This window comes from Eriocheir sinensis, chromosome 6 (assembly GCF_024679095.1).
Source record: "Eriocheir sinensis breed Jianghai 21 chromosome 6, ASM2467909v1, whole genome shotgun sequence".
Classification (NCBI taxonomy): domain Eukaryota; kingdom Metazoa; phylum Arthropoda; class Malacostraca; order Decapoda; family Varunidae; genus Eriocheir; species Eriocheir sinensis.
The window spans coordinates 4,746,172-4,766,149 of NC_066514.1; the positions used below are offsets into that span (position 1 = coordinate 4,746,172).

The 19,978-nt window shown below is 42.6% G+C and overlaps 2 protein-coding genes across 50 annotated transcripts in view; both read right to left on the minus strand.

Annotated features, from left to right (window-relative positions):
- The window catches only part of LOC126989091 (uncharacterized), a 149,870-nt gene extending 140,036 nt beyond the window's left edge, over positions 1-9,834 (minus strand). For 7 of the 47 annotated variants that reach the window (XR_007742990.1, XR_007742996.1, XM_050847747.1 and 4 more), the window contains exons 1-3: positions 9,466-9,825; positions 5,656-5,739; positions 3,071-3,154 (exon numbers count right to left, since the gene is read on the minus strand). Coding sequence is in view for 44 of the 47 variants with exons in the window: in XM_050847747.1 (XP_050703704.1) it covers positions 3,071-3,154; positions 5,656-5,739; positions 9,466-9,612 (315 nt within the window). In the remaining 3 variants the exon portion in view is untranslated. Of the gene's footprint in view, positions 1-3,070; positions 3,155-5,655; positions 5,740-7,252; positions 7,273-9,465 lie in introns of those variants that run through there. The other 40 variants (XR_007742959.1, XM_050847718.1, XM_050847726.1 and 37 more) reach the window with 22 other exon arrangements.
- The window catches only part of LOC126989075 (zinc finger protein 257-like), a 73,666-nt gene extending 56,978 nt beyond the window's left edge, over positions 1-16,688 (minus strand). For all 3 annotated transcript variants that reach the window (XM_050847653.1, XM_050847665.1, XM_050847657.1), the window contains exon 1: positions 14,900-16,688. In XM_050847653.1, coding sequence (XP_050703610.1) covers positions 15,693-16,688 — 996 coding nt within the window. In that variant the 3' untranslated portion in view covers positions 14,900-15,692. The remainder of the gene's footprint in view (positions 1-14,899) is intronic.
- Positions 16,689-19,978: the final 3,290 nt, after the last annotated feature.

A 19,978-nucleotide genomic window follows, 5' to 3' on the forward strand; every position in this document is an offset into this window, starting at 1 on the left:
ACTCCACCGTCAACCACAGAGGTAGAAAAAGACCTGGGAATATGTGTTAACAGGCTACTAGTGACCGCCAAATCCGTGCCAATCGCAGCAGACAACTTAAAGTAGCTAGTGATCACTGGCAATTTTGGGGGTAGGGAACCACAACAATTGGAGTGACCTGAGGTGAGGCTGGGTCATTGTTGCCAAATAATTGAATCATGGCATTGAGTTTTCTTAGGGTCGCTTTCACAGTCGTTTTGTTTGTTTTGATTGTTACCAATGGCGCCGGTCGATGCTAAAGTTTTCCACATGAAACTGGCCTATGGGGTAGTGGCGGCTGCAGAGGAAGCGAGAGGTGTTGAGTGTGTGGCAAGGTGCGGGGCTAGGCTAACCCCGCAGCCGCCACTACCCCATCGGCCAGTTTAACGTGGAAATACTATAGCGTCGATCGCCGCCATTGGTAACTATCAAAACAAACAAAATGACTGTGAAAACGGCCCTTAGTCTCTGACCGATAACTAAAGCAAAAGAACAAACCAACATCAATGAATAACAGTTTTAATGCTAACTCTAATTTTCTATCGTTGTTTGTGTGGTTACGACCGTCTTGGAGCATAAAAATGACAAATCCAATCGTCATAGTACAATAATTTGACAACGCTGGGCTGGGTCTCAAACATACATTTTTGTTTTTTACAACAAAGGAGGCAGCTCAAGGGCACAAAAAAAGGAAACAATAATAAAAAAAAGCCTGCTACTCGCTGCTCCTACAAAAAAGAATTTGTGATCAGATTATGTACATCTATTTTGGGGGGGGTTATATCATGGCACAAATTTGGCCCGTCGCTGTTACACGGTAAAGCCACAAATTTGGCCCGTCGCTGTATCTTACCTAACCTAACCGGACCTGACCCCCACCCCCCTTGCTGCCAAAATACAATGTAATAGACTGCACTCATAAACTTTATACAGCAAAATTTTGATGTTTCTTTAACTTTCCAGAGGCTATTAGTTGCTGCACAGCATTCAACAACACATACAAAGTTTCGTTTAGTCGGCGCAACATCTGTGGTCATATGCCGGAGAGAGACAGAAGGGGAAGGAATTATAGGAGAAGGGAACAGATCCCAGGAGATGGGACACAACCCCCGATTAATACCTGGTACCCATTCACTGCTGGGTGGACAGGGGCGTAGGGTATCGGAAAAGCCACCCAAATTTTTCCACTCCGCCCGGGAATTGAACCCGGGCTCTCTCGGTTGTGAGCCGAGTGTGCTAACCACTGCACCACGAAGCCTCATGGTGTAGGCATGAACCTCAAGTGAATGGCTACCTTTACTTTCATATTAGACAGTTCTGTAAAACACTGGAAGGAGGTTGGTGAAACATGGAGTTTTACCCTTTTCATCTTTACATTGTTCCTGTCTTGAGGTGTGAAGGTAGATAGAAGACGTATGTGACAACAAGAGCAGTTGGTTAACTCGGTAGCTGAGGAGATCAGGTTTCTTAAAGGCCCCTCTAAGCGAATTAACCCCTTCACCGCGGATTTCCCACAAGAAGACATCACCAAGCTACAGGAATGGAACAACAAGTGGCTGCTACAATTCAATGAGGAAAATTGTAAAGTCCTGCACCTTGGGAGAGGATATCCAGCACACCAATACCACATGGGAAACACTCCACTATCCATCACAGAGGCAGAGAAAGACCTGGGAGTATATGTTACCAGGCTACCAGTGAAGGCCAAATCCGTACGAATCGCAGCAGATGGGTTAATGAGAAAAAAATCATCGCTCAAGCAAACCATTTCATAACATATATCAAAGCATTTGTGATCAGTTTATACATCATTTATTTTGGGAGGTTTATATCATGGCAAAAATTTGGCCCATCACAGGCACACGGTAAACCCACAAATTTGGCCCGTCGCTGCTGCCGGGTTCAGTAGGAAACAAGGGAGTGAAAGCTGCATAAATAGAATCTTAACAAAAAGGAGATTGAAATTTTTTGGCTAATCCTCCACTTTTTTTTCAAGATACTACTTTTTTATAGTTTTTGATGTTTTAACCCAGTAGCTGCGGGAACCATGTTTCTTAAAGGTCCCTCTAAGCGAGAAAAATGAGAAAAAATCATCACTCATGCAAACCATTTCATAATAGTATGTATCAGAGTATTTGTGATCTGTTTATGCATCATCTATTTTTGGGGTCATTATCATGGCACAAATTTGGTCCGTCGCTGCTACCGGGTTAAATTACATAATCTAATATTTGTTTATCTCCAGTGACTAGTTTTGTTTTTACCCCATAACAAAGTTTTTTTTATGATTTCTTAGGGAAACAGACGGCACACATTGAAAACAAATCAAAATCTTTTAAAAACAAATCAAAATCTATCAGGAAAAGTTGGAAAGTTTTGTTTAGTCGGTGCAACATCTGTGGTCATATGCTGGAGAGACAGAAGGAGAAGGAATTATAGGAGAAGGGAACAGACCCCAGGAGACGGGACACAACCCCCAATTAATACCTGGTACCCATTCACTGCTGGGTGAACAGGGGCGTAGGGTATCGGAACAGCCGCCCAAATTTTTCCACTCCGCCCGGGAATCAAACCCGGGCTCTCTCGTTTGTGAGCCGAGTGTGCTTACCACTGCACCACGAAGACCCCGTCTATCAGGAAAAAAGGGCTTCATCCACTTACATGATGCAATGCAGAAACATATAAATAAATGTAGTAGACAAGGCATATGTGGAGTGAGCCAGCTCGGCCCACGCACTTCAAGGCTAGTTAACCTCTTAACTGCGACTTCCTACAAGACGACATCACCAAGCTACAGGAATGGATCAAAAAGTGGCTGCTATAATTCAATGAAGAAAAATGTAAAGTCATGCACCTTGGGAGGGGATATCCAGCATACTAATACCACATGGGAAACACTCCATTATCCACCACAGAGGCAGAGAAAGACATGAGAATATATGTTACCAGTGAAGGCCAAATTCGTTCCAATCACAGCAGACAGGTTAAGAAATCTGTGGATAGTCAGCCATTGCTGCACAACAGAGTATATAAGAACTACTTCTCAACTCACCCAGTGATGAGACGGGAGCGCCAGGCGGCTTGAACACGAGAGAGGCAATGTTGGACCTTCCACCCATCCCACACGCCGGCTATCCTGAAACAAATTCAAATCTTTCAACACTGGAGACAACACTACAGTGAAACCAAACTGTCAAGTCTGTCTGGGCGTAGGCTCCCGCGGGTCCTTTCCTCCCCTCTGCTCTGCCACACAGTCCCAACACCTATCTCTTCCTCTCATATGTAAGGTAAAGGTAACATATGAGAGGAAGAGATAGGTGTTGGGACTGTGTGGCAGAGCAGAGGGGAGAAATGGACCCTCGGGAGCCTCCGCCCAAACGGACTCAACAATTTGGTTTCACAATAGGAAGTAATGAAGTCTTATAATCTTCACAAACACTAAGCACAATATGAAGGCATAAACATCAAGGAACAGGATAATATATCTTAGAAATATGAAAAGATAATCATATATGAGAAAATCAACGATCATTTTCTTGCCCTGACATTTGTAATACGTATTTTCATTGCAATAAAAAAAAATATATATATATATATCTATGTACCTAATAACAGATGTCTTTTTATTAACCCAGTAGCAGCGGGGATCATGTTTCTTAATGGTCCCTCTAAGCGAGAAAAATGAGAAAAAATCATCACTCACACAAACCATTTCATAATAGGGGAGAGCCGGTAGGATTCGGACACTTTTTAGAAAAATATTTTTAAAAAAAGAAGTTTAAGAAGTAGTGTAATTTTGTTGATCTCAAAATGTTCCCCCATCATTTGGCTCTTTAGGCTGCTAATATGACACTCGTAGCTATTTCCAGTTTTCAGATGTAAGTGATGAAAGACAAGTTTCTAAATCGTCCGAACCATTCCCACCCGTGGTGATGGTTCGGCCAGGGAGGTGGGATGGAACGGACACTCATAATACTCGCCATAATATTAATATAACTTAAGCTTGATTGGCTAATAAACAAGATTATATCTTCTACAAAACATTTGTATAAGAACAAAAGTATCCTCTCAATATTTGGAGGGGAAAATGATAAAAGGAGAACCACAAGAAATATCTCAAAAATTTTGGTATTATGTCTTCCTTCTCTTCTCACAAGCATAATATCTGAATATAAATCCACCCAATTAACCTTTTTATAACCGTTGCAACACCTATAATGTTTAAATTGATATAAATTTAATAAAAATCATGAAAAAATCAACCGTCCGAATCATCACGACTCCATAAAAAACAAATGTATTGTCACACTCCTTTTCCAGCACGAGAGCCTCGGTGGTGATCGTGTTTTACGGCAACACCTTCGCCGTGCATCGCTGCGTCACCAAAATAATTTACATATCACTAATTGGCACGTTTTTGAAGTGAGAGCTTACGGTACACCCTGAAATATTACATACGAGATGCAAAAAAACATAAAATAGGACTTGCATCAAAAATGACAACTCTGAGGGCGTGGTTGTCCCTTTGTGGGCCAAGGCAACAAAGTTTTGCACATTCACACAAAATCTCGCGGCAGTCAGTCCCATACACTTTACAATAAGTGCTATGGCCGGACCATCCCACTGTCCGAATCATACCGGCTCTCCCCTATATATCAAAACATTTGTGATCAGATTATGTATCATCTCTTTTTGGGGGGTTATTTCATGGCACAAATTTGGCCCATCGCTGCTACACGGTAAAGCCACAAATTTGGCCCGTCGCTGCTACACGGTAAAGCCACAAATTTGGCCTGTCGCTGCTGCTGGGTTAACATTGCATCAGGAAACATTGGTTTGACTCCAGAGTTATAGCAAAATGTAGTAAAATATGTGTACTGTGTTTTATAACCTGTACGAAATTGTAACCGAGATGAATATACCTCAATGATATTACACAAATATTAAGATACAAGGATAAACTTTTATGGTGCTATGAGAATGAGCCTGTAAGGTGCTGTTTAGAACTATTAGTATATAAAAAATAAGTACATATATATAAAAATGAATAATATATCACATCTCCATCTCTCTTTCAGCGAGTAGCTAGTATTCCTAAATGCAAAATAATAGTTTAGTATTCCTAAATGCATAATAGCCTACTAGTTTCCTAAATGCAAAATAATAGCTTAGTATTCCTAAATGCATAATAGCCTACTAGTTTCCTAAATGCAAAATAATAGCTTAGTATTCCTAAATGCAAAATAATAGTTAAGTATTCCTAAATGCATAATAGCCTATTAGTTTCCTAAATGCAAAATAATAGTTTAGTATTCAATTCAATTCAATTCTTGTTAACCTCTTGACTGCGATTTCCTACAAGAAGACATCACCAAGCTACAGGAATGGATCAAAAAGTGGCTGCTATAATTCAATGAAGAAAAATGTAAAGTCATGCACCTTGGGAGGGGATATCCAGCATACTAATACCACATGGGAAACACTCCATTATCCACCACAGAGGCAGAGAAAGACATGAGAATATATGTTACCAGTGAAGGCCAAATTCGTTCCAATCGCAGCAGACAGGTTAAGAAATCTGTGGATAGTCAGCCATTGCTGCACAACAGAGTATATAAGAACTACTTCTCAACTCACCCAGTGATGAGACGGGAGCGCCAGGCGGCTTGAACACGAGAGAGGCAATGTTGGACCTTCCACCCATCCCACACGCCGGCTATCCTGAAACAAATTCAAATCTTTCAACACTGGAGACAACACTACAGTGAAACCAAACTGTCAAGTCTGTCTGGGCGTAGGCTCCCGCGGGTCCTTTCCTCCCCTCTGCTCTGCCACACAGTCCCAACACCTATCTCTTCCTCTCATATGTAAGGTAAAGGTAACATATGAGAGGAAGAGATAGGTGTTGGGACTGTGTGGCAGAGCAGAGGGGAGAAATGGACCCTCGGGAGCCTCCGCCCAAACGGACTCGACAATTTGGTTTCACAATAGGAAGTAATGAAGTCTTATAATCTTCACAAACACTAAGCACAATATGAAGGCATAAACATCAAGGAACAGGATAATATATCTTAGAAATCTGAAATGATAATCATATATGAGAAAATCAAGGATCATTTTCTTGCCCTGACACGTGTAATGCGTACTTTTCATTGTAATAAAAGATATATACATATCTATGTACCTAATAACAGATGTCTTTTTATTAACCCGGTAGCAGCGGGGATCATGTTTCTTAATGGTCCCTCTAAGCAAGAAAAATGAGAAAAAATCATCACTCACACAAACCATTTCATAATATATATCAAAGCATTTGTGATCAGAATATGCATCATCTATTTTTGGGGGTTTATTTCATGGCACAAATTTATCCCGTCGCTGCTACATGGTAAAGCCACAAATTTGGCCGGTCACTGCTACACGGTAAAGCCACAAATTTGGCCCGTCGCTGCTACATGGTAAAGCCACAAATTTGGCCTGTCACTGCTACACAGTAAAGCCACAAATTTGGCCGGTCGCTGCTACATGGTAAAGCCACAAATCTGCCCAGTCGCTGCTACACGGTAAAGCCACAAATTTGGCCCATCGCTGCTGCCAGGTTAACATTGCATCAGGAAACATTGGTTTAACTCCGGAGTATAGCAAAATGTAGTAAAATATGTGTACTGTGTTTTATAACCCGTACGGAATTGTAACCAATATGAATATACCTCAATGATATTACACAAATATTAAGATACAAGGATAAACTTTTATGGTGCTATGAGAATGAGCCTGTAAGGTGCTGTTAAAAACTATTAGTATATAAAAAATAAGTACATATATATAAAAATGAATAATATATTACATCTCCATCTCTCTTTCAGCGAGTAGCTAGTATTCCTAAATGCAAAATAATAGTTTAGTATTCCTAAATGCATAATAGCCTACTAGTTTCCTAAATGCAGAATAATAGCTTAGTATTCCTAAATGCAAAATAATAGTTTAGTATTCCTAAATGCATAATAGCCTACTAGTTTCCTAAATGCAGAATAATAGCTTAGTATTCCTAAATGTAAAATAATAGTTTAGAATTTGTATTTGTCTTGACTACTTCATTGCCTTATTAGCAAGTTATCACAGATTGTAAAACTCTTCCCACTTATAATTAATTACAGAAGTTGTAGATACGGTATAACATGCAGAAAACCTTACACCATATGAATAGAATCCAATATTCCTCAAAACAACTCACCTCATTCCAAGGACATCACGACCCCCGGGTTAAGAACCGCTGAATTAGAAGCAAGAAACAATAAAGCAATATCAGCGACAGCAAGGGAGTGTAGCGCGGGGTACTACTTACTTGAAGCACTGGGTGTTCGCTACTAACTGACTATGCACGAGTGTTGCCGCCTATCCAGCGAGCTGCTGCGGCAAAGCCCTCCGACACAAGTCAAGGATACGGAGTCTATGTCAAAACCTATAACTACGACACATTTTTTTCCTATTAAGCTCAAAGAAAGGATCCAGGATAGCAATGCACGTGAACCAGACCTTTAGAGAAAACCACCAGTTATCAAAACTTAATGGAGGAACAAAATTATTTACTGTAGGTATTGAAAAGTACTGATGAACAGTAATCATGTATATTTGAGGTGGTCACAACTCATTTTCTTATGTGCTTAGCTCATTATTATTTTTTTGACATTTTTTCACCTAATGAAAATGCCCGAAAATTAATACATAATAAATAAATAGAAAACTAATAAATTTACCCCCTTGGCTGCGGATTTCTAACAAGAAGACATCACCAAGCTACAGGAATGGATCAAAAAGTGGCTGCTACAATTCAATGAAGAAAAATGTAAAGTCCTGCACCTTGGGAGGGGATATCCAGCACACCGCCAACACATGGGAAACACTCCACTATCCACCAGAGAGGCAGAGAAAGACCTGGGACTATAATGTTACCAGAGGCTACCAGTGAAGGCGAAATAAGTGCCAATCGCAGCGGACGGGTTAAAGCTAGCAACAAATCAAGCTTAAGACTACCCACATGCTGTCCTGAAGACCACCCATCAACCCAGACTCTAGAAGAAACCATCCAAGTGAATCAAGAACGAGCTCCGGGAGCAACATGAGCCAACAAAAGCTGGCGGCACTATAAAACACTTGCCTGCGCCATGACAGGAGGGGCCCGACTACCATCCAGCAGGCCCCTCAAGAAAGCCTAGCCTATATGGGCCGGCATGAAAAAAAAAAAAAAAAAAAAAAAAAAAAGCATGATAGGAACCAAAGGTACTCTACAGTATTCTCAAAACACAGCCTGACAACAATCACTGGTCCAGTACTGTTGGGCCCGGCAACTTAATAGGGGATATGTTGCTGGTTTACAGGTTTACCTTATCCTGCCCATAACCCGGTAGCAGCGACGGGCCAAATTTGTGGCTTTACCGTGTAGCAGCGACGGGCCAAATTTGTGCCCTGATATAAACCCCCAAAATAGATGATACATAATCTGATCACAAATGTTTTGATATATATAATGAAATGGTTTGTGTGAGGGGTGATTTTTTCTCATTTTTCTCCCATAGAGAGACCATTAACCCCTTGACTATGGATTTCCTGCAGTCAGAACTCACTAAGCTACAGGAATGGAACAAAAAGTGTCTGCTACAATTCAATGAAGAGAAATGCAAATGGCAAATTTCACTGGTAACTAGATAGCGTTGCATTATTGATCCCAGTTTTTCGGCCATAGCTCAAAAAATGCTGCACACAGAGGGCTAAATTTTGGATACTATATAGTTCATATGTATGTCTACCTACTGTCAAAACTTGAGGAAAATTGAACCCGTACTTCTTTAAATATGGGAGTCCAAATAATTTAGCGCCGAGTTCGTGCCCATTCACTAAGTCAAGATAGGGCTATTTGGGCTTAAGATAACATGGCATGGCAGAGCACAGGCTTGGTGGTGTCTCCCAACTTATCAAAATACTTGCATATCCCAGTAATTATAGGAGCTCCCAGGAATTATAAGAACTCCTAGGAATTATAGAAGGGAACAGACCCCAGGAGACGGGACACAACCCCCGATCAATACCTGGTACCCATTCACTGCTGGGTGGACAGGGGCGTAGGGTATCGGAAAGGCCGCCCAAATTTGTCCACTCCGCCCGGGAATCGAAGCCAGGCTCTCGGTTGTGAGCTGAGTGTGCTAACCACTGCACCACGAAGCCAGGCTCTCTCGGTTGTGAGCTGAGTGTGCTAACCACTGCACCACGAAGCCAGGCTCTCTCGGTTGTGAGCTGAGTGTGCTAACCACTGCACCACGAAGCCCCCTTACCTATGAGGAAGACACACACAGCACCCTTTTGGCCTCACCTTCCTTCCTCTCCCCACACAAGTAATCCCACAGCGCCTCTTCAAAAAGTGTTCACGGCTGCATGTGTTAATAACTCTACCTCTTTGGCTCTCCCGTCACGTCCCAGGCAGCCGGGGAACACCCTCTCCTTGGCTTGATTAATTGATCGTGTGTTTCCAAAGAACAGAGAAGAGAAAATCAAATCTCGGGGCCCCGGTCCGCCAGCGCTCCACAGGGCCGCTAACATTATAACAGTAATATTAGCACCTCAACTTGTCCTCAATCCTCATATTTGTTAAGTCGTAGGATTTAGTGAACAAGTGAGTCTTCAGCGCTTTCTTCAACACTGCCAGACTGTCACTGTTCTTAACGTCCCCGGGTGACTCATTATAGAGCCGCGGGGCACTCTTCTCAAATGCTCTCAAACCCAGTTCCAGGTTGACCCTGGGCTCATAGAGTCTATACTGTTCTGTACTGTGTTGAAATGCCACAATTTTCTCTTTACTACACTCCCACACGGTCTCTGCGTGTAACGAAACACACGAGAAATTAATCCAGACAAGGAAAGCTTTTGCCGGCGCCGGGGTCCGGGGATCGAACCCGCGACCAGCGTAACGGGAAAGCCACTCCTTTACCAGTCGGCCAAAGAGGTACCCACTGGCTAACTGGGTTAAGATTTATTCATGTTAGGCCCTGCCTCCACAACCTTATTCCGATAGTATTCCCTTTTCCGTTTTATCACAAGCCGATTTTCTTGGTTTCTCGCCTCCTGTATGCTCTTCTTGCCTCATCTGTTTTTTGCCTACGCCACAGTCTTTCTTTTTTCTTCTTCTCTCTTTTTGCCCTCAGTATTTCCGCATTAAACCAAGGTGCATGATCTCTCTCCACTATCTCCTTTTCAATCAGAGGACAGAGGCTGTTATACTCATCTTTAGCTAAACCATTACATAGCTTAACCAGGCAGGTAGCACAATTTACACGTAACACCGAGCCATGTTCACAGATTTCACGACAGTTAATAGTAATTTCCTGTATTACAGAGTTAATCAATATTTATGGTTGAAAATTCTTTCGCAATCTGAACGTAATCTTTTTTCGGATCTTTTCCGTTTGGCGTACAGCGCTAAAATTAATTTTAATATAGATTTTCTTATGTATTTTTGTCCGTAGAATCCGAATATGACAACCGTTTTATGGAGAAACGAACAGTTTTTAAGTTATTTTCCTTTACGCTGCAGCCGCCGCAGCCTCAAAATAGCTCGCAGAGGGCTTAGGGTCGGGGAGCATATTTAAACTACTCCAACCGAACTTTACGACCTACTAACGGGGGGGCTGCGCCCCCCTCGACCCCCCCTAATAACCAGGGGGGGCTACGCCCCTCCCTGGACCCCCCCCTCATGTATATGTGACTTATTTCAGCGAGGAGGTATTTCTTGCAACACCCGCTGCAGCCTCGCCGCGGCCAGCACCAGAGGCGACGCGCTTTCGTAAACATTATCCCATATTTTCAAGAGTAAAAAAAAAGTCCTTGAATTGGATTTTCAAAGCGTTTCCATGACTGCTGAAGGTTTGCAAACGGAAAAGATCCATAAATTGTATATAATACTGAATATTACGACTTTTTAAAGTTTGAATTCCTTCAGTAATAGATAGGAAGAAAATAACTTTAAGGCAAATAACTCAAAAACTGTTAATTTCTCCAAAAAAATAATGTGATATTCTGATTCTACGGACAAAAATACATAGAAAAATCTATATTAAAATTACTTTTAGCGCTGTACGCCAAACGGAAAAGACCCCTTTTTTCTCTGCACTGCTTCCCTCACGTATGAAATTTCAAAGGTTACCAATTTATGCACCGGGGATATACAACATATTTCATCAACACACACCCCTTGCACTAGATCACCGTCTATATCGCTGAAAACCAAGTCTAGCACATGACCCCCTAAAGAAGTCATCTCATTCACTTTATTAATCAGGTTGAGACTGTCCATCATCTCAATGAAGGCCATGGCAGAAGAATTTTCAGGATCATCAATCCATAGATTAAAGTCACCACAGATGAACACATTTGCACTCACCATATCCACAGACTCCAAAAATGTACGAAAATCATCATTAAAGACCTCTGCTCTTGTATCCGGAGGTCGATACACCACAATAAAGGTGCATTTCCTTCTATCAATTTCACAGATGACTTGCACTAATTCAAAGGTATCCCACCTTTCTGATGCTTTTCTCCGTAGAAAGGTACGAGTTACTGCATGGCATCATCTCACGAATCTTGGCGACGTCGTAGACATTTAGCCATGTTTCAGTTACCGCTAAAATGTCAAGATCCTTTTCTTTGATGAGATCACGGATATCTAGAGTTTTGTTTCCCACAGACTGAACATTTAGCAGACCACATTTAATCTTTGTATCTGAGGAATTAGTAGCCATGATGTGTTATGTTACGAATTCTCTCAATTTCAGTCTGAAAAACTACACAACACTGGTTATTCGCCGAGTGATTAATTTCAGACTTCTTGTACCTCACACAATTTATACATTTGCTCGAAGTTCCGGGGCAGTCTTTCGCTTTATGCTCTCCTGCACATTTATAACATACTGGGTTCTCACCATTGGCCTTGGCAGTGCATTTGGACTCTCGCCTTGCCTAACCCGGGACACCGGCCTTCAGCTTGTCTCGCGCCCTCACCTGTGCCGTGCGGAAAGGTTAAGTCCAGAATGAATCACTGATGAACGCCGGCTAGCGCTATCTCTCACTCCCAGGCACTCAGGACTCTAGCGAGCGGTGAGCTTACCTGTGCCGTGCGGAAAGGTTAAGTCCAGAATGAATCTGGCCAGGCAGAGCGGTTGCCTCGCTACCTCTCCTGGTGACGTGGCCACCTCAAAGTTCCAACACTTTTCCTTCTCGCCTTTCAGCTTGGTACATTAATCTATCCTTCCTCTGCCTTTCTGAGGTTGTCTTTATGTATGTTAATTCTAAACTTAATTTTCCCTTAATTTCTAAGTCCTAACGTATAAATATATATAAAAATAGGAATTCGACTGAATTTATATCACGGGAGCCAACCCAAGCTAGCTTTCTCGCTCTCTTCCCTTATCTACTTATGACATATTAACCTCTACGGGTATAGTTTCGGCTGAGGAGAAACTGGATCCGGTAAATAACCATGGCCATGTACAAGGGATTATTCCCAATTTTCCCAGTTGGCTTTTAACTGGCTTCTGCGGTGTTGGTATGCTGGCAGGTCCGTTACATTGACCTCCTCAGCCCAAGTTGCATCTGCTGACTCCACATGTTCAGCCCGTTGCAAAACGTCCGCCACATCCTGCGCCACCTCCCCCAGCTCCTCCTTCACGCTGACCGCTTGTGACTCAACTTCTTGTTTCACTTCTGATATTTCCTTACATAATTCCAGCTTGAATTCTTCCATTTTTCCCACAATTTTGGTAGCTAGAGATGCTTTATGAAGACATGGGTCGCAAATCCAATTTACTTTAGATATATTTTCCGACTTAATTCCAGACAGATGAGCACACTTCACATGACACCACTTAGGGCACAGACAGCACCCTATCCACTTATTGCCTGTGGGATCCGCACAAACGTAACAGAGCTCCACCGAGTTCTTGGTTCGGCCAGCCATGTCGATTCAGCGTTTTCGCGAGCAAGGCGCAGCACCTCCGACCCGCGCGGCGACTCACTACTCACTCATATCCCCCCTTAGACATCTCCTCTCAAATGAAAACATATTTAGCCTCTTGTTCACTTTTTTTTCCTATGTACTCACCCTACAAATTAAATCCTTGTCCTAAGCAATGTAAAGTAAATGAATATATATTTTTTGCTTAAATTTGTTTAATATTGTTTATAGAGCTTTTTATCATGGGGGAATAATGAAAGCACCGCCCTGATTTTCTTTCTCTTTTCTTTTATGCACATCCTTAGGCCCCCCAGTGATCAGAGGCCATGCGCAATGATTGTAGTGAGCACCTAGGAAGGGCTGGCCTTGATTACCCCGTAGCAGTGACGGGCCAAATTTGTGGCTTTACCGTGTAGCAGCGACGGGCCAAATTTGTGGCTTTACCGTGTAGCAGCGACGGGCCAAATTTGTGGCTTTACTGTGTAGCAGTGACGGGCCAAATTTGTGGCTTTACCGTGTAGCAGTGACGGGCCAAATTTGTGGCTTTACTGTGTAGCAGTGACGGGCCAAATTTGTAGCTTTACCGTGTAGTAGCGACGGGCCAAATTTGTGGCTTTACCGTGTAGCAGTGACGGGCCAAATTTGTGGCTTTACCGTGTACCAGTGACAGGCCAAATTTGAGGCTTTACCGTGTAGTAGCGAAAGGCCAAATTTGTGGCTTTACCGTGTAGCAGTGACGGGCCAAATTTGTGGCTTTACCGTGTAGCAGTGACGGGCCAAATTTGTGGCTTTACCGTGTAGCAGTGACGGGCCAAATTTGTGGCTTTACCGTGTAGCAGCGACGGGCCAAATTTGTGCCATGATATAAACCCCCAAAATAGATGATACATAAACTGATCACAAATGCTTTGATATATATTATGAAATCATTTGTGTGAGGGGTGATTTTTTCTCATTTTTCTCACTTAGAGGGACAATTAACCCCTTGACTACGGATTTCCTGCAGTCAGAACTCACTAAGCTACAGGAATGGAACAAAAAGTGTCTGCTACAATTCAATGAAGAGAAATGTAAAGTCCTGCACCTTGGAAGGGTATCCAGCACACCAATACCACATGGGAAACACTCCACTATCCACCACAGAGGCAGAGAAAGACATGGAGTATAGTTACCAGGCTACATGCAGTGAAAGACAAATCCGTACCAATCGCAGCGGACGGGTTAAGAAACATGATCCCCGCTGCTACCACCGGGTTAAACCAATACACAGGTGCAGGAGAGTGACAGGTGTGAGTGGGAAGATGACTTGGCAAATGATACCACACAGTGTACTGAAGCATAACTACTTTTATTTCCTAAATCAGAAATATATGAATTTAGCTTCTTTATAGTGTACAGTTTCATATTCATAAACCTTGTATTATAAAAGGTTTGATTAGATTATGAGGTAAGTGAGGTTAGGTAATTTGAGTTAATCTGTTGAACTCTTACTTACCTAATCTAACCTTACCTTATCTAGCCTAATCTAACCTAGTCTTACCTAACCTAATCTAACCTTGTTGCTTTTCAAGGGAGTTGGGTATTTATCTGTGGAAATACTAATATTTTTTGTACATGAAACTGTGACTGTAACAATGCAATGCTTCCCAGCAGCTGTGTATTTCTGCCACGTCATAGAGAAATAACTACAACTTTGTCAACATAATAAAATTCCGTACAGGTGAAAAATGTTAGCATCCAGAAGAAATGATGCAAACCTCTACTAAATATTTACTGAAGGCTTAACTTAGGGAAATAAACCCAGGAACAAAGGGGCAGAAACCTTAAAACTCTCTCATCTTCTTAACCCCTTGGTCTTCGGATTTCCTACAGTCAGACCTCACCAAGCTACAGGAATGGAACAAAAAGTGGCTGCTACAATTCAATGAAGAAAAATGTAAAGTCCTGCACCTTGGGAGGGGATATCCAGCACACCAATACCACATGGGAAACACTCCACTATCCACCACAGAGGCAGAGAAGGACATGGGAGTATATGTTATCACGTTACCAGTAAAAGCCAAATTCGTGCCAATCGCAGCGGACGGGTTATTAGGGAGAGAAAGTGAAGGAGTTACAAATGTATAGTTCCTTGATACATGAAACTCATACACTAGGAGGCAAAAAAAGGATCCATCCATCACATCTCATTAACATAACTCTAGTCCTGATATTTCAACATATTTGTCATTTGTCACAGACCACTTTGCCTACAGGCACTACATAGACAGGTATATTTACCGACATACAAGGGGTGCAAGTTACCTCATTGATCACATTTACTGACATACAAGGGGTGTAGGTTATCTCATCACATTTACTGACATATGAGGGGGGCAGGCTATCCCATTAACACATGGAACGGCTTGTGGGAAGAGGTGGTGGAGGTGTACAGTGCCCAACAAATGATGGAAAGACAAAGGAACGTAGATATGGAGACGGGACTATTACAGCTTAGCCTGGGTCCGGTAGACGATAAACAGGTCAATACAAATAAGTAAATACACACACACACACACACACACAACCTGCCTTGATTCCCCATCTGGGCTATATTTTCTGTCCTTCATGCTAGTCAATGCTGCCCTGCACTGCGTACTCTCTCCCACATACAGCAGCACAACACAACACCTCAGAGGTGAATCTTCACATGTCTGGAAATCTCCCCTCTGGTCATGAAACGCTTTCCACAAGCATCACATTTGAACCCTTTGTGACCACTGTGTCTTATGCTATGTTTCTTCAGGTATGACTTTAAACAGAATCTTTTCCCACAAACTTCACATTCATGATTTCTCTCACCAGTGTGTATAACGATGTGTGTGTTGAGGGTACCCTTCCGATTAAATCTTTTCCCACAAACTTCACATTCATGATTTCTTTCACCAGTGTGTGTAAGGATGTGTCTGTTGAGGTGACTCTTCCGATTAAATCTTTTCCCACAAACTTCACATTCATGATTTCTTTCAAAAGTGTGTATAACGATGTGTGTGTTGAGGTCACACTTCTGATTAAATCTTTTCCCACAAACTTCACATTCATGATTTCTCTCACCAGTGTGTATAACGATGTGTGTGTTGAGGTGACTCTTCCGATTAAATCTTTTCCCACAAACTTCACATTCATGATTTCTTTCAAAAGTGTGTGTAAGGATGTGTCTGTTGAGGTCACACTTCTGATTAAATCTTTTCCCACAAACTTCACATTCATGATTTTTTTCACCAGTGTGTGTAAGAATGTGTGAGTTGAGGTGACCCTTATGAATAAATCTTTTCCCACAAACTTCACATTCATGATTTCTTTCACCAGTGTGTGTAAGAAGGTGTCTGTTGAGGTGACTCTTCCGATTAAATCTTTTCCCACAAACTTCACATTCATGATTTCTTTCACCAGTGTGTGTAAGGATGTGTCTGTTGAGGTGACTCTTCCGATTAAATCTTTTCCCACAAACTTCACATTCATGATTTTTTTCAGCAGTGTGTGTAAGGCTGTGTGTCTTGAGTTTACCCTTCTTGCTGAAACTTTCCCCACAAACTGCACAATCATGATTTCTTTCAGCAGAATGAGTGAGTGTCTTAGTCAAAGTCACCCCTCCCAGGGAGGCTTTTCTCACACTCCTGGCTCTCATGGTTTCCTGAACCAGTGTGTGCAAGGCTGTGTCTGATGAACTTCCTCTCCCCTATCAAATTGTCCTACAGTCCTGACACTCAACCTTTCCCTTCCTTTATGGCTGGAGAAGGCAGCAGCACAGTGGTGGTGGTCCTTCTGATCAGGCCTTGGTCCTCACACCAGTGACAGTCTGCTCCGCTGCTCCTGGTCACTCAGGCTGCAGGCCAGCCTTGAGGGCGAGGGGGCAGCAAGTCTTCCTCAACGCTACACTCATGGCCAGTAGTCCTTTCTGGTGTGTGGGAGATGTGTTAGGTCACATGTTCCATCAAGGTACAGGCAAGCCCCCTTAACAAACAATTATATCGCTGAGAAGCTGTTCACTAAGCAAAGTTTTGTTGTGCCAACTCATTATAACGTAGGTTAATTGGAGTGTGCTTACAGAACCCCAACTTTTCCCCTTTCACTCATACTGACCACTTATTTGCACAGTAAGAAGCCGTAGCTACTTGTGCACTTCCTGACTCCTCAGCGACACACCTGCACACCACGGTACTGGACTGAACACTGGTGGCTGGGTTGACGTGCATGGTCACTGTGTGTGCGAATCACCTCATAATGTGACCGTCATCACCTGTAGTACTGCAGGACACTGGCCTTTACCGACACCCTCCACCACTCACTATTAGGTGTTAATGTACTAAAATTTAAGTGGGATTCATTAACCTGTACAGCCTGTATTTTTTGGGGGGGTTTATATCATGTGAAAAATTTGGCCCGTCGCTGGTACACGGTAAAGCCACAAATTTGGCCCGTCGCTGGTACTGGGTTAAGCACGGGAAAAACACAAACGTACCACACGCACCAAGGGCAGAATGGTAACTAAAATGTCACGGCCGTACAGCACCTTATGTCTAACAGATTTCCTTCCACGACACAAATTAACCCCCCATGCCAGGATTGCAGACAACAATAGTAATCTAGGGTTAAATATCTCTTTACCACGAGTTCTACTGACTAGATTCCGTCCGGTACTTGCCAGATTAAACATTAGTCTTCGTGGAAACTATTGGAAAAATGGTTCTAGCTATACGTGCGGCAGGAGAGTAGAAAAAATGCAAGAATGGTGTAAGCTTTGTTGCGAGTATTTAGCTTGTAATAACTGGATGGTAGAGTGTTTCTCACCAATGCACCTGAAAAATGTTACCATATACACTTGGGATCAATGTCTTGTAGAATATAGGACAGTGCATCATGATTTATCACGTGAGAGATTTTTGAGTGTTTGAGTCCTCATCACTTCAACAGGCTCTGACCAAGTTCTAGTTAACCCGTTGACTGCGAACTTCCTACAAGCAGACATCACCAAGCTACAGGAATGGAGCAACAAGTGGCTGCTACAATTAGACGAAGCAAAATGTAAAAGTCATGCACCTTGGGAGGGGATATTCAGCATATCAAAACACATGGGAGACACTCCACTGTCAACCACAGAGGCAGAAAAAGACCTGGGAATACTGTATGTGTTAACAGGCTACCAGTGACCGCCAAATCCGTGCCAATTGCAGCAGACAACTTAAAGTAGCTAGTGATCACTGGCAATTTTGGGGGTAGGGAACCACAACAATTGGAGTGACCCGAGGTGAGGCTGGGTCATTGTTGCCAAATAATTGAATCATGGTATTGAGTTTTCTTAGGGCCGCTTTCACAGTCGTTTTGTTTGTTTTGATTGTTAGCAATGGCGCCGGTCGATGCTAAAGTTTTCCACACGAAACTGGCCTATGGGGTAGTGGCGGCTGCAGAGGAAGCGAGAGGTGTTGAGTGTGTGTGGCAAGGTGCGGGGCTAGGCTAACCCCGCACCCGCCACTACCCCATCGGCCAGTTTAACGTGGAAATACTATAGCGTCGATCGCCGCCATTGGTAACTATCAAAACAAACAAAATGACTGTGAAAACGGCCCTTAGTCTCTGACCGATAACTATAGCAAAAGAACAAACCAACATCAATGAATAACAGTTTTAATGCTAACTCTAATTTTTTATCGTTGTTTGTGTGGTTACGACCGTCTTGGAGCATAAAAATGATAAATCCAATCGTCATAGTACAATAATTTGACATCGCTGGGCTGGGTCTCAACAAACATTTTTGTTTTTACAACAAAGGAGACAGCTCAAGGGCACACAAAAAAATAATAATAAAAAAAAGCCTGCTACTCGCTGCTCCTACAAAAAAGAATTTGTGATCAGATTATGTACATCTATTTTGGGGGGGTTATATCATGGCACAAATTTGGCCCGTCGCTGTTACACGGTAAAGCCACAAATTTGGCCCGTCGCTATATCTTACCTAACCTAACCGGACCTGACCCCCACCCCCCTTGCTGCCAAAATACAATGTAATAGACTGCACTCATAAACTTTATACAGCAAAATTTTGATGTTTCTTTAACTTTCCAGAGGCTATTAGTTGCTGCACAGCATTCAACAACACATACAAAGTTTCGATTAGTCGGCGCAACATCTGTGGTCATGTGCTGGAGAGAGACAGAAGGGGAAGGAATTATAGGAGAAAGGAACAGATCCCAGGAGATGGGACACAACCCCCGATTAATACCTGGTACCCATTCACTGCTGGGTGGACAGGGGCGTAGGGTATCGGAAAAGCCACCCAAATTTTTCCACTCCGCCCAGGAATTGAACCCGGGCTCTCTCGGTTGTGAGCCGAGTGTGCTTACCACTGCACCACAAAGACCCCGTCTATCAGGAAAAAAGGGCTTCATCCACTTACATGATGCAATGCAGAAACATATAAATATATGTAGTAGACAAGGCATATGTGGAGTGAGCCAGCCAGCCAGTAGCATCGCTGCTTCACGGTAAAGCCACAAATTTGGCCGGTCGCTGCTACACGGTAAAGCCACAAATTTGGCCCATTGCTGCTACACGGTAAGGCCACAAATTTGGCCCGTCGCTGCTACACGGTAAAGCCACAAATTTGGCCCGTCGCTGCCACACGGTAAAGCCACAAATTTGGCCCGTCGCTGCCACACGGTAAAGCCACAAATTTGGCCCGTCGCTGCTGCCAGGTTAACATTGCATCAGGAAACATTGGTTTGACTCCAGAGTATAGCAAAATGTAGTAAAATATGTGTACTGTGTTTTATAACCGATATGAATATACCTCAATGATATTACACAAATATTAAGATACAAGGATAAACTTTTATGGTGCTATGAGAATGAGCCTGTAAGGTGCTGTTTAGAACTATTAGTATATAAAAAATAAGTACATATATATAAAAATGAATAATA